The sequence below is a fragment of the Macaca mulatta genome, chromosome 5, assembly GCF_049350105.2.
Source record: "Macaca mulatta isolate MMU2019108-1 chromosome 5, T2T-MMU8v2.0, whole genome shotgun sequence".
In the NCBI taxonomy this organism is placed as follows: domain Eukaryota; kingdom Metazoa; phylum Chordata; class Mammalia; order Primates; family Cercopithecidae; genus Macaca; species Macaca mulatta.
This window is the reverse complement of record NC_133410.1, coordinates 24,140,796-24,156,040: the sequence shown is the minus strand read 5'-3', so window position 1 is coordinate 24,156,040 and position 15,245 is coordinate 24,140,796. Positions and strand designations below refer to the sequence as shown.

At 35.0% G+C, this 15,245-nt stretch overlaps 1 protein-coding gene across 1 annotated transcript in view; it reads left to right on the top strand.

The window, feature by feature from the left end:
• Window positions 1-14,917, top strand: part of SEPSECS (Sep (O-phosphoserine) tRNA:Sec (selenocysteine) tRNA synthase) — a 40,445-nt gene extending 25,528 nt beyond the window's left edge. The window contains exons 9-11 of the mRNA XM_001082141.5: window positions 7,551-7,644; window positions 9,124-9,214; window positions 10,685-14,917. Of these exons, the coding sequence (XP_001082141.3) occupies window positions 7,551-7,644; window positions 9,124-9,214; window positions 10,685-10,979 (480 nt within the window). The 3' untranslated portion in view covers window positions 10,980-14,917. The remainder of the gene's footprint in view (window positions 1-7,550; window positions 7,645-9,123; window positions 9,215-10,684) is intronic.
• Window positions 14,918-15,245: the final 328 nt, after the last annotated feature.

The window sequence follows — 15,245 nt, the reverse complement described above, 5'->3', positions numbered from 1 at the left end:
CAGGTTGTTCAGTTTCAGTAGCATGGTTTTGAGTGAGTTTCTTAACGTTGAGTTATAATTTAGTTGTGCTGTGGTCTGAGAGACTGTTATGATTTCAGTTTTTTTGCATTTGCATAAGGTTGAAACTTTTAAGATTTCTATATGCTGTCATTATAATTCCAAATAAGCATGTTATTTAGTATTTCTTGCTTTTGTTCTTGAATTCGAAACCATAAATAAAAATAATAATATGCAATATTTACTACAATAAACTAATATAAGTCTTGAGTAATTTTGTAGTTAAACTTATTTAATTAGCAAATTAAACTAAGAGTTTGAGTGTATTCTTCTAAAAAATTACTATTATGTGTCTGAAATGAAACTTGGTCCTTAATTATGAGTACTTTGGTAGACTAATGCCCCCCTTGGAATTTGCCATCCATCCCTCTATTCTTAGCATCCCTTACTCGATATATAGTAGATGCTCATCATATGTTTGTTGAATGTATGAACACAGGATATTTAAGAACACCTGGATCAAATGTTGTATAATCTCATATTTTATATAGAATAAGTATCTTTCTGGAAAATTAATTTTACACACACACACACACACACACACACACACATATTTTTAAAGATATGGGGTGTTCCTATGCTGCCCAGGCTGGACTTGAACTCCTGAGCTCAAGCAGTCCTCCCACCTCAGCCTCCCAAGTAGCTAAGACTATAGGTATGTACCTCTGTGTCCAGTTGCAAATAATATTTTGATACCGATTTCCATTGTGAATTATATGTTCTTTTTTTTTTTGAGATGGGGTCTCATTCTGTCACCCAGGCTGGAGTGTATTGGCATGATCATGGCTCACTGCAACCTTGTCCTCCCTGGGGTCAGATGATCTTCCCACCTCAGCCTCCTGAGTAACTGGTTTCCACAGGTGCACACCACCTTGCCCATCTAAATTTTTTTTTTTTTTTTTTACTTTTTGTAGAGACACAAGATTTTGCCATGTTGCCCAGTTTGGTCTCGAACTCCTGAGCTCAAGCAATCCTCTTGCCTCAGCCTCCCAGAGTGCTGGGATACAGGCGTAAGCTACTGCACCCAGCCTTTTTTTTTTTTTTTTTTAAAGGAATAATCTACTGTATATTTCTATGTTCTTATAGAAACATTTCTCTAAATATTCAACTATATGGATATAGTCGAAAACTTGTGAAAAGGAATGGTGATTACCTGTTGTATATAACAGGCATTGTACTTCCTGCTTAGCAGAAGCACTTTTCTAACCTTAAGATTTTGGAATTGTTGATTTTAGGGATTTTGTCATCTTTTTGAAATTTCTGTTATGTCTTCATTGTTCTGTCTTGTGACATTTAGGTTTTTGACTTTAAGATTTTTGACAACTTGTAGATGATTGATTCCAAAGGCCCATGCCTGTGTACATTTTGCTTAGCGTGAGTGAAAATCCACCTCCTTTGAGGATGATCTGCAGGAATTGTAGCTCAGCTAGTGAATGAATCCAGCAGGCAGCTCACTTTCATTGGGATTTTGTTCTTTATTATCACTGGGTAAACACTTTATGGAGAAATTTTATGTTGGAGTAGTATTCATGAATTGGATGCCTTCATCTCAGATGTCAGGAGGTAATTCTCTTTGTAACATTCAGAACTTTGTTCTTTTCCTTTTATCTAGATATATAGAGTAGAGTAGAATAAACAGGAACAGGACAAGAACAGGATTATAGCTACAGTGTATTATCATGTGTCTGTAGGAGTCCTGCTAGCTAACTGTAGTTTTTTTTATCCTGAAAACTCTTTTAGACTAGGGGAAAAATAGGTGGGTGGGGAGCTAACGTTTTTATGAATGTCTCTGCTGTATGCGAGGAACTGTGCTAGATTCATTGTATTTATTATTTCCTGTAATACCCAGAGCAAGTGTGTGAGGTAGGAATTATCCCCATTTTGCAGATAAAATTGAGACCCAGGGGAGCTAAGTATTCGCCCAAGTACCACATATAAGTACCAGAATTGCCATTGAAAGCCAGGTCTGTGTGATGCTAAAGTCTCTCGCGCTTTCCGTCTTAGTACTCTCTTCTCACTACTTCTAGTCACTCATCCATTGTTGAGGGAGTGATCACTTGCTCTGTGCTAGGCATTTGAGCCATAAAGATGGTGATCTTGTGACCCTCCCACTCTATCTAGTGGAGGTATGTAAAACCCCAAAGGCTCTGTAATGTACTAATTGGTTTTATTTAAAATTCTATGTATATAATTTATAAGAGAGAATATCTCTAGGAGTAATTTTCAAAGTATTAAGATGCCCATTTGAGAACTCTGTCACTGTAAGTTAAAGTTTGCTTTTTTAATAACTTCATTCAGTAGGCAGGTTTTTCTGTTGAAAAATGTGGATGTCTTCCATAAACCATAATTGCATATGTGTAGCATAAATATTGTTTTTTTATTGGATTTGTTGCAGAAATAAGGGCCTCTTTTGTTTAAATGGACTTGCTTTTGAACTGTGAAAATTTAATCATGATAGTTTATTGGTTCAGCTCTGGAGAAGCTGAGGCAAAGCTATTTTGCTCCAGCCAGAGCTATTTATATACCATCACTGAGAGTTCCTTTTTATATTATTGGTGTTATTGTGTACTAAAAAAAGGAATGTTAGTAGAAAACTTAGGATTTTTTTCATTCTATGTCCTTATTCACCACAATGATATTTTTAGAGGTTATTTCATCTAGCTTTATCTCTTCCGAAAAAGCTTTTTCTTTTTCACAGTAGTGGCAGACAAGAACTCAGCTTGAAGCCATTCCTTCTTAAGCTTTCTTTTTTGAAGGGTGAAAGGATCAGAGAGAGTGGAGCTCTGTGTGTGAATTGAGCCTCTTTGCCCTTATCCCCTTCCTGATCAACACATTTGCTTCATTGAGGGGAGAAATAACCATGAATTTAACCCCTTTTAAAAAAGGGGTTAAAACGTAAGGCTGTATCTTTTAGTTTGTCTATGCAGAAAGAAAGTCTATGGTCTTAGAAGTTTATCCTCACTTTTGTTTCGCTTCTGGAGAAGATCATTATTCCGTTTAGCTTTCCTTTTAGAAGAGTGCTTTGCTGAACAGGGAAGGCAGGTAATCGTTTATTGTTGCAAATATCTGCTAAATTGGATAAGTGGAAGAAGAATAACAGCACTATGGCTGCTCGGTGGCTAGAATTTGTGAGCTAAAAACGGGGGGACAAACTAAGTTTTAAAAGAACGTTATACACTTCAGTGTCCTTATAGCAGAGCTAAGTTTGGAAACACTACTAGATCTGCAGCCCTGTAAGTGGAGTGGTTCAATCTCTGCAGAAGCATCTGATTTCAGGCCTACATATGGGGCCTTAACAACTTGAATGCAAATGGGCGTAGCCTCTGAAGCAAGATTTGCCAAGTGTGCCTGGATCCTTTTAGCTGACCACAGTCAGGGACAGCAGCATGTCGTATTTAGTACTGTTTTCCTCCAATATGGACATCTGTCTGCTTCAGTATTTACCTACTGTCAGTCATCCATCCATCCATTCATTCATGTTATCTTTGAAATAGTAGACTAGTGGGTATGTTTCTTTTGGTTTGTTACCTGCCTTGTGAAACATATTGTAATAATATGTGAGGTTCCATCTTTATTTTATCCTATAACTTGAAACAGTATGTTTTCAAAGACATGATTACATAAGACCGTTTCACTTAAAATTTAGTGAATTATGCACATCTTTGGATTCTGGGAGAGACAGGCTAAATGTCGAATTTCATGACTGCAAATCAATTTGCAAAAGGCCATATGAAAGATAATGCTTAATGTCATTCAGCTTCTCTTCCATTAACATCTTGAACTATGGTGTAAAGTTTTGTATTTTTATTCTAGAAATATAGCTGACATTAGCATTCAGGTATACAGTTCAGTTTATCTCTAGTGAAAAGTCTCTTAAAATTAAGTTAAATACAGTACAGAGAACACGGAAAATCAATAATATTTCATTTCTTTTAAGTAAGATCTTTCTATATACATTTGCTTGGGTTGCTTATAAATTTCTTTCTTTACAGAAGTATTTTATAATAAATGTCAGTTATAGATTTAACTGTAGCAAAAAATAGTACAGGTTCTGTAGTAGCTTTAATATATCAGGTAAAAAACTGCTTAGCTAAGTATTAGTGTAGAATAGTGGAATAGTCTCCTAAATGATATTTTTAAAATGTAGTAATATTAATAGGAGAGCATTTAGGAGCTTAACATGTAGAATATTATAGAATTTAGCATACTGTGCTTTAAGATATTTAAAACATTTGCTTATTGGTTTACTTATAACCCTTTACACAGAGTAAATATATTATAAATATTTGTTGATGGATGTGAACTTGCTTCAAATTTTTTTATATCTAATTACTCCCATACTAGTGATATAAGATTTAATTACTTTAGTGTTATCTTCATAGTCTAAAAATAGTATCCTAATATTACCTACGGTTCAATCGGAATTCTAGTGGCATTAGCAAGTGATTGATAGAACTGGTAAAAACTAATTTGTTAAAGTATTAGAAGTTGAACATTGGGCAAATTCACTTTTTAATAGCCATGTATGCATCAGTAAGTTTAAAAGCACCCCCTCTAGGGGTGTTGCTTAGGAAACATTTTCTCTTTTTTCAGAAATAGCTAACCTGAGTATAAATTAAGTACTCATCGGGTTCAGCTTATTCACAGATGTGACCACATTGGTATTTAATGTGGCTGCCAAAGTAGATAGAATAATATTTTAAATTGTTTTCACCACTGAAATATGTAAACTGGAAAAAATTTTGCTTCATGAATATATGCTTGAGGATAAATGAAGGATGGGTGTGGGTTATGTTGTTGTTAGGTGGTTTGTAGGGGGTAGGGCTCTGTAAAAGGCATTTCCTGCCTATGAGGTTTGTTTGTGCCTTTGGGAGTTTGATGAATTTCAGAGTAAATTGGAAAGACGGAGGCCATTTAAGACTTTGGTGAATAATATAAGTGAAGAAAAATCAGCATTTAATATCTAAATGAAAATATGTGACTGCTTTAAAAAAATAGCATTTAAATTAGTAACCTAATTACTTTATAGGAGACGAAAATGTATGGATGAAACCCAGGAATTCTCCTCTTTATTAACCCTGGTGTGTTACTAAAAAATTATGAATTGTTCTGATTGCTGGAAAAACTGTTGATTGGTTCCATTTGATTATCTTCTTGTTTCACCTTTTGTAGTATGGGAATATTGGGTTAAGAAGGAGGGACGAGGGCCGGATGTAATCCTAGCACTTTGGGAGGCTAAGGCAGGTGGATCACCTGAGGTCAGGAGTTCGAGACCAGCCTGACCAACATTGGGAAGCTGGCGCAATCTTGGCTCACTGCAACCTCCGCCTCCCGGGCTCAAGTGAATCTCATGCCTCAGCCTCCTGAGTAGCTGGGATTACAGGCTGACACCACCATGCCTGGCTAATTTTATATTTTCAGTAGATAAGGGGTTTCACCATGTTGGCCAGGCTGGTCTTGAACTCCTAACCTCAAGTGCTCCACCGGCCTCAGCCTCCCAAAAATGCTGGGATTACAGGCGTGAGCCACCACATTCAGCCCAGGATATTTTTATATGTCTAAGGAAAGATGCTTTTTTGTTTGTTTCTGGAAATAATGCCATTTGTCTCCTTAAATATTTCTCTATACTTTAAATAACAAAAGAGAAAGGCTTATCTCATGTAACAGTAACATTTATTAATAGCTTCATTAAGTATGGCCACTGTAGATGTTAACTTTTTGAATATAAAAGGAATGAATTTATTTTAGTGATCTAAGATTTTTGTAATTCCAACATTCTGAGAATTAATATTACAAAGTATCCTAAAATTTAAAAATGATTATTCAAAAATTTTAGGTGAGAATATAAAATATATGTACTGGGTTGACAGAAGTGAAACTGTTTGTGGTCTTAAGTAGTCTCATTAATAATTCATAAACCTGATAGGAGTTTTCCTCTTAATCTTTACCTAACAAAAGATGGAGTTAATCATCTGTGTGCTTCAGACATGAAAAAATTCCTCTGGGACTCAGTGTGGGATCAGGGTATCTTGGCCTTTGAGGTTGGAGAAGTGTCATTTCTTGCTGTCTCTGCTTGGGCACTCTGTTAGCCCCTGGCTGTTTGGTGTATTCTTAGAGTTTATATGTTTTGTCTGTGATTAGAGGAGCTCAGTGCAAATGGGTTTAGCTGCAGTTGTAGTTGGGCAGATACTGATTTCAACACTTTTTAAAGGTCTTGTGAGGAGAAGAAAGTAAAATTTTAGGTCAAGTAGTTGCCAACTTAATATTTACTTGTAACTGTTAAACTGCCACTTATATACATGTGACATTTGATACTTGTAAAATATATTTTTATTATATTTTCTACTATTGAATATATTTTATTTTTCAGAGTGGGACAATTTTTAGTTTTAGTTGCCTTTTTTTTGTTTTTGTTTTTGTTTTGTTACCCAGGCTGGTGTTGACCTCCTGGGCTCAAGCTTGGACTGTAGGAGTTGCTGTATTCTTTTAATTGAAGTAAGGGAATTGTTCACTTTAATGTTGTGTGATTTAAAGGAAATACATTTATAAACTACCTTTTCCTAAATAACTTGTGTACTAAAGTCTGGCACATTTTTCTTGGTGTTGGGGCAACGGTGGTGAAGAAGACAAAGTCCTTGTGGTCAAGGAGTTTTTCCCCTGTAATATATAGTAATAGGCAATACTGATTTAAGCAAATACATGAGATAATTTCAGATTGTGGCACGTATAGTGAAGGAACCAAAATAGGTAATATGTTGGAAGGAGATTGGGATTGGGAAGAAGATTGGCAGAGTTGGAAAGCTGCTTTATTAGGGAAGTTAACAAAGGCGGGTGTCTTTAGCATTTGACAAGAGGGACCACTTGGGGAATGATCTAGGAAATTCAGGGAAAGCAAGCACAAAGATTTGAACACTAGAATGATTGGAAAGGAGGCTAATGTGACTGGTGTGTAGTGACTAGGGGAAATGATAGTCACTAGGTTGAGTATATTGGCTGGGTCACATTATGTGGGGCCTTAGAAATGAAGAGTGTGGTTTTCTAATAGTTACTGGAGGAAGTCATCAGGGGAGAGGCATGAACTGGTATGCTTTTGAAAGACCTCTCTAGTCTCTGAGTGTAGAACTGATTATAGAACGGTGGAGAACAGGCAGACAAATCATTTAGGATCTATTGCTGTGTCCAGGGAAGAGGTTGATAGCTACGAGTTCCAGAGTGGTAGATCTGGAAGTTCTGAGAAGAAGATGGATTTGTGATAGATACATACTAGTGAAGGGAGAAAGCGTGCTGGTTCTTTGCCTTTACTAAAATCCTGTGGCTTCTGATAGTTGTGGCAGCTTTGAATTTCACTGTGTTGTGGCAAAGGAGAGAATTGGTGTTAAGGCACATGGGTGGGTTCATTTACAATGTAGACTTCATACCAATCAGATTTTTGTCTTATTAAATCTGGCAGTAGATATTTGATTTGTTTTAAATGTGACATTTTATTGTTGCAGGAAATGTTTTCATATTTGTCCAACCAAATAAAGAAGTTGTCAGAAGCCTACAATGAAAGACTGTTGCATACACCTCACAATCCCATATCTTTAGGTAATTTCTTTTTTCCTAAAGAAAAACAAATACTTATGATCCATCTCTAGGAGGAAGCTGGTACTTCTAGAAAGAGAGAAAACTCTTTCTAGTTATAATGATATTTCTAAATTCATCACAGTATTTTAATTTGTAAATTGAAAAAGTTTAGTTAGGCTTTTGAAATATTTTAATATATTTCTAAGATAAAGCCTATACACTGAGAGAATCAGAGTCAATATTAAGTATTATAATGAAAATGCAGAAAATAATACTTGAAGTCCTGTTTCTAACCAGAACTCTATTTATAAATAATTAAAGCTTTCTCCAGGTCGGGTGTGGTGGCCCGTGCCTGTAATCTTAGCACTTTGGGAGGCTGAGGCGGGAGATCACTTAAGCTCAGGAGCTCAGAACCAGCCTGGGCGACATAGTGAGACCTTGTCTCTATTATTTAAACCAAACAAATAAACAAAACTTTCTCCAGTTAACAGAACCCCAGCATACCAGAAATTAAATCTTATGTTGTTTTTAATGTCATTATTGCTTGTTTTCTTTAGCCTATGGATGTTAAAGAAATTTGTATTTATGGTATTTTCATTTGTGTATATAAGGACTATGTTTTTGTCATGTAATATAGGGGTTACTAAAAACAATAATGTGAATATTGACTTTTATGAACTTAATTACCTTTTAAGCTTCATAATTACCCCCTTTTAAATTGTGAATATATGTAATATAATGTTTCATATTTCACAGATATCTGAAGAAAGGAAAGTGAATCATTTGTAGCCGAAGCCTTTTTTAGGAATGGGCTTCTGTGGAATACCATTTGAACACCAATATATAATAAAAACCACCCCAATTAGTCCTTTGCTGATTTATGATCTATGTAGATGTTATAGAAGGTGATATTGTGTAGCTTGAATTCCGAATCTTCCATGTCCTAGCCTCTGACCTCCTTTTCCCTCACATGCAAAACTGTTTAATGATTGGTTGAGATTGTTTGTGAAGCATGTAGTATGGTGAGTCCTTAGTAAATGGTAGCTACGAGTGGTGCTATGTATGCAATCCAGTTTACCCACACAGCCTTAGAACGATCAATTCCATTTCTATATGCAGAATTTGATCTTACTTAGTTTTGTATATGTACTGAAATATATCCCACATTTTTTAAAAACTTTACAAGTTTTTAAAACTTGGTTGAATTTGAATAAACAGCCATACTGATCGTGTTATTGTTCCATCTCTTTAGTTGGAAAAATTTACTCTCCTGAAGGATGATATGGAAATTCTGTTTCGTATTCTGAGATGTTAATTTACATTAAAATATTTTTGTCTGATATATAAAGAAATCCCTATGATTTATTAAGTACGTTACAGTGAAATTGTGCCACTTGACAATGAATCAAAAGTAATGTCTTCATCATTATTATTGTTATTATTTGAATTATTTTTATGCCAGTAAACCAGCGCTTATTAGGGTACTTTTTTCTTTTTCAGCTATGACACTTAAAACACTAGATGAACACCATGACGAAGCTGTCACTCAGCTCGGCTCGATGCTTTTTACCAGACAGGTTTCTGGAGCCAGGTAAGTATGTTTAAAATAGATGTGGGTTTCTTTGGCTTTTCAAAGTTAACTCCAATAAAATACCTTTCCTCAACAATAGTCCCCCAAGTATATGCTGAACTATACCTGCGAATTTATCATGGAGTAAAGAATGATGAGTTAGAGAATCTGTAAGGCTACTGTATGCCCACCTGTTGACTGCTTATGCCTGAAATAGTCACAAAAAGACATGAATCTTGTTTGTTTTCATAGATGTACAGAAACAAAGTTTTATTACCTCTCTATATAGATATTTTGTCTTTATTTCCTTTGTTAGATGATCTTCGGCGTGTCACATTATGGTATTAGAAATAAACCATCTTCATCACTAAATTGAAGTGAAAGTGTTGTTAAGGAAAAGCCTTCTTCCTAAACTAAAAAAAAAAAAAAGAGTGTGCAATCCTTGCCTATGTAAGAGAAAATTGTACTTTTTCCTCTTCTGTATACATGGCCTGAAAAATGAATCTCGTTTTTCATTTTAGATTTGATGAGGTCAGAGAAAAATGACTTGAAAATATCTTGCTGTAAATACTTTACATGCTTCTATTAAAGAATTTTTCTGTAGCTACCAGAGGATAGAGATTTTATATCACAGTACAACTTTTTAAAAGTAAAATCTTAGATTAATTTACTTTTTACCTTGATGAACTCTTACCTATATACAATATAGTTTTGACACTTCTAAAATGGATTTCTTGACATTGCTTTTAGTATTGCCACTATTTGTCTTTATGTTTAAGTTGAGCCTCATTGACTTCTTTAAAACATAGCTAAATGATTAGAGTATTAGAAATCTGCTTATATCTAACATGCCAGTGAAATCAAGCTTTAAAAATGCAGGTGCCTTTGCTGAATATTACTGTTTGCTGACCACCACCCCACTATAAACAGTTACATAACTTCTTCTGTATCTTGGCTTTAAAACTATCCATTGCATAGCACTGATCAGATAGTTAGACTTTTAGTTTGTTGATTATTTGAGGTAACACGACAATTACAGTGGTTTGACTTGCAAATTTCAATATTTCAGTGAAGGGTGTATATATGAAGTCATATTCCAGATTTGACACAAAACCAAATCATTTTCTTTTTACTTCTTTAAAGAAGATGTAGAGGTGTTTAAGATTCCTAGAGCTTCAGGTAAAGAGAAAAATATACTGGCAAAAGTAAAATAAAAAGAGATTCCTAGAGCTTATAGGTCTTTAATAGGAGATAAGTAAACGATAATCAGATAAGTAAACGGTAGGCAGGACTTTTCTATGTAAAAAAGCAGTGTGTTATAGAATTTCATTTTAAAGTTGATACAGTCTATTTTCGTAGGCCATGATTTATTCCTGTTTTAAACTTCTTAATAAGTGGATGTAAGACTTTGTAACACATATCTTTTGTTTATGGGTGACATTGTGTTACCATTACCAGACATATTAAATTGGTAAATCTTTCTTCTTTCAGGGTTGTGCCTCTTGGGTCTGTGCAAACTGTGAGTGGCTATACTTTCAGAGGCTTTATGTCACATACAAATAATTACCCTTGTGCTTACCTAAATGCTGCATCAGCCATCGGAATGAAGATGCAGGATGTGGACCTGTTCATAAAGAGACTTGACAAGTGTTTAAAGGCAGTAAGAAAAGAACAAAGTAAAGAGAGTGATGACAATTATGACAAAACTGAAGATGTGGATATTGAAGAAATGGCTTTAAAACCAGATAATGTCCTTCTTGACACATACCAGGATGCTTCTTCATGACATGCGAAGGGTTTCTTCTTGATCTTTGCAAATACACGTGCAAAGGTGTATTTGAAAGAAATGATAAAGGCTGTAGTACAAGCAAGCAGTTTAAAGATAAGACTTGAGATTTTTGAATTGAGAATTTCATGGAGAATATTCAGTCAAGGAGTAGACTGTGGTCTGAACTAACCATTGATGATTGTTAAGTTTCCCATTCTTAGACTGCATCAATCCTTGTGATCCTTAACAGGTTATAATATACAGCTAGCATTTTTCTAATTGTTAAAATATCTGTTAATTAAGCATCATGACTCAGATAATTTTTACTAGTGTAACGACAGTAAAATTACCTTCAATTCTCTTTGAAATGTAGAGTGCTTCCTCCTAACCATTCTTTACCTTTTCTGATCACACAGAATTGAGAAAGATTCCTTATGCCACTAGTTACTAGTTGTTTGTTGAGATGTGTAAGTCACAGTGTGCCTGTAAAATGGACATTCCCCAGGGAAGCAGAGTCAAGGTATAAACTTCCATTTTGACCCAAAAGCAATGGCTCTCAGCTGGGGTTGATTCGCTTATCTGAACAGCATCTGCAGCCATTTTTGGTTGTCACAACTGGTGGGATGCTGTTAATATCTAGAGGATAGAGGCCAGGGTGCTGCTCAACATTCTACAATGCACCGGACAACTCTCCACAACAAAGAATTACCCAGCCCAAAATGTCATTAGTGCTGAGGTTGAGAAATACACCTCTAAAGTAGATAAACTCCTTGAGTAAAGAGAAGGTTACCATAGCAACTTTCAGTAGTACTTCAAAGAAGATAGCTTTATAAATGTCATCAAACTATACTATATGGAGAATCTTAAGTGATAACCAGGGTCACAGGTTCCAAGCATGTCATTATAAATTGTTTTATATGGCACTGGTGCATTTTTCCTTTTGGGTAAGGGACAACATTATTCCACTTACTGTTTTTGCTTTAAGCAGCCTGCATATATTGGTTAGTTTGTTCAGATGTTGTGCACAGACATCATCAAAATTAGCTAACATGAGTATTTTTGAACATATGTTTGCTAGGAAGGTAAAAATCACATAGTATAATAAACAGGTGTGTTCCCCCCTCCTTGCCCATGTGCTCATTTTTCTGAGTCTGAAATTCCAGACATACTGGCTTTAACAATAATTTTGTTGTTAATTTAAGAAATAGACTGATATGTCATAGCCTGAAGATTTACTGAAGCTTCTAAACATGCCACCATGCCAAAGCTATGTTTCTCAAAACCAGCTCTGTGGCTTCTGTTCCTAGAAGATGCTCATGGGGAGAAAGTGTTTACAAATAATTCTGGGAGCCGCCTTTGCAAACCTGCCTGTTGGCATATAGAAGGCTCTAAGAATTCCTTCACTAAATAACCAGTTTCAATATATCCTTATCCAACGAGAAACTCATTTTTTTAAAGTGAAATATTTGTTAACAGCCCATTGAACATACTTTTAAAAACACTATGGTAGAGAATGCTGTGTTGCCTTCTGGGCTGCATTTTTCTTATTGATTTGCCATTGTAACCTATGTATGAGAAAGAGATTTTCTGGTATTTTGGTGACATTGTACATTGTTCCGGACTGTAAACATGAGCTCAGACAGACACCACTTCCTTTAATGTGTAAGGTAGACTCCTGTGGTCACTGGCTTGATCACCTTGGAAGTCAGTGACTATTTTGAGATGAAGTATTTAACTATGAATATCATAAAGGTTATTTTAAAATGTATTTATTTTATCTTTGGGGTTCAAACATTAAAAAAAATTTACATAGCTATAGTAACTCATTTCAAGGGAATAAATGCTGGATTAAAAAGTGTAAATTTTTAATGAGAATTTAGGACTAAATTGCAGGACCCGTAAAACTGAAGAGTTGCAACCTCTAGATCCAAAAAAAGGGATGAAATGTTGTCGCAAATGTAAATTCTGGCAGCACGGCTTGCTGTACATGTAAGCCAAAATTGTTTTATAGAACAAGTGATCTATATTATTGTGATCATCACTTAGCTTAAGAAAGGCCGGAGCTGGGAGAGTAGCAAATGTTTTCTCATCTGCAGTGTATCAGCAGTTCTTGGGCTTCAGCTGCTGAATAGATAATAATTCTAATTGAAGATAAATTACATGAACTCACATGTGAATGATAGATATGTTACAACATTTCATTCCTGATGCAGAAAATCAGCTGTGGTTTTTATTATTAACCCTTTCTTTCTCAGTGGTTTTGGAATTCTAGCTCTATTCCTCCTGGCTTAAAATTTGACTCTGAGGGCATAAAATTCACAAGTTTTTGAAGAGTTCTGTCTATTCAGGCTTTCCTTTGTCCCCATCCTAGTGTCATTTTCACTCACTCCTATTTCCACACATAAGTATTAAAAAGGATGTGTTTATTATAATTTGCTAGTACTGATTGGTAAGCCTCATAATTGGCCTTTGTTATCTTTGTTCTGTGACGAGGGCAGTGGATGATACATTACCAGTCATTGCTGAAGATAACCTCTTCTATCTTTGCGACCCAACAATCCTTATTAAAACTATCAGGTAAAATATTGGAGTTAGGTTTGTAAAGTCATTGGGCTGTGGCAGCCTGCTTAGAAAAGAAAATTGTGTAACAGAATATTCTTTTGGTCACTACACAATGTGTTACTTATACATGGCAGGGAAAGGAATTTTAAATCAAACTCGCAGTTTGGTTCTTAGGTCCTCTGTTGATGAATTCTCGCTCTATCAGGGAATGATATGTGACGCCAGCCTTAGGAACCTGGTGTTCAACTGTAAATCTTTCTATTTAGCTTTTTGTATTAGTTGAATAAAGTTACAGATATGAATTATTGAATACAGTTCTGTTCAGCCAATAGGCACTTGATATACAGAATGGTAAATTTAAATATGAATTAAATTTTTCTATTATTATGATCACCACTTCACTGTGGTTCTGTGTCTTTAACCACCTCATAATAAGAACTGTTATTGAGGACTGGGCTACAGAATGTGCTTGTATTTTTAGACTACGTCTATGGCTTCCATAGATTTTAGTAAAATTTAAACAAAGATAATTTGTGTTTACTGCTGATGTTACTTTAATGTTGAATTAGTAGTTCATCCTGAGAGTTATATTTCACAGAGGAAAATAACCAACAGCTGAAAACAACAACAGGAAAACTCTTGTGAGTCTGAGTCATACTCGGAGAAAGTTTTTGGAATACATACACATTTGGTGCATGTAAGAGTTGGGTTTCCTTTTCCCACTTTCTGAGATGTACTAACTTCTGCCAAACCCTTCAATGATTTTGTTATGTTTTACATTTTTGAGGCCAACCTTATTTTGTAACTGAAAAAAAGTCCAGTTTTGCATACACAGAAATTTGGTCATTTTAGAAGCCTCATAACCTGAATAGTTTGATAATAATTGAATATGCTATTAACAGCTTTTAAAAATAAGGTTCTATTAGTCAGTTTTTTCCTTGTCTGTCATATTATGTTGGTTAATGTCTCTTATGGCCAATCTTGGGAGACAGACCTAACACTCACTGCATCCTTTTGTGCCTTACTTTTTACTTTCCTTTTGCCTTTTTGGTATGTGCACATGTAAGATGGTAAGTTTAAGGCTAATGAATATATGTTTGTAATTTCCTACTCACTACTCTGCAGTTAAAGCTAAGGCCTTAGGCAAAATCTAGAAATGTTTATATTGTTTTGTTTTTTATCAAGTGGTGTCAACTTGAGAAATACAAAGAAAAGCTATGCTTAACTGTATAATTGTGGGGGATTTTAGCCATGAGAATATGAAGCTGATGTCAGCCTGCTAACCTGTTTTACCAAAAGGAAAAGATGTTTCCAAAAATGTTTTCGGTGTAGACTGTTTAAAGATAAAAATAAATTATATAATTTGTTACATGAAATAAATTTTTAATAAGTCACTGACAGTACATTATTTTACCTAATCATTACGATAGATAAAATCTGAAAGTACAAATAACTGACACTAAATTACTTGCCCGTTTTTGATTCAGTCATCAGTATCAGCTTGTCTAGAAATCAGCAAGAAAAGTCATACCTTAATGAGAAGCATGAGTCATGGCTGGGGGTTAAATTAAAAAAAAAAAAAAAGAGACGATATTCCTGCAACCATTTTGCAAAGGATCTATTGACTGTAGAAAGTACTTAGAAGCATTTAATCTTTTCTAAAAGAAATACTGTCCTTTATTTGAAAGTAGATTAATATCACTTTCTCCTTTAGATTTCACA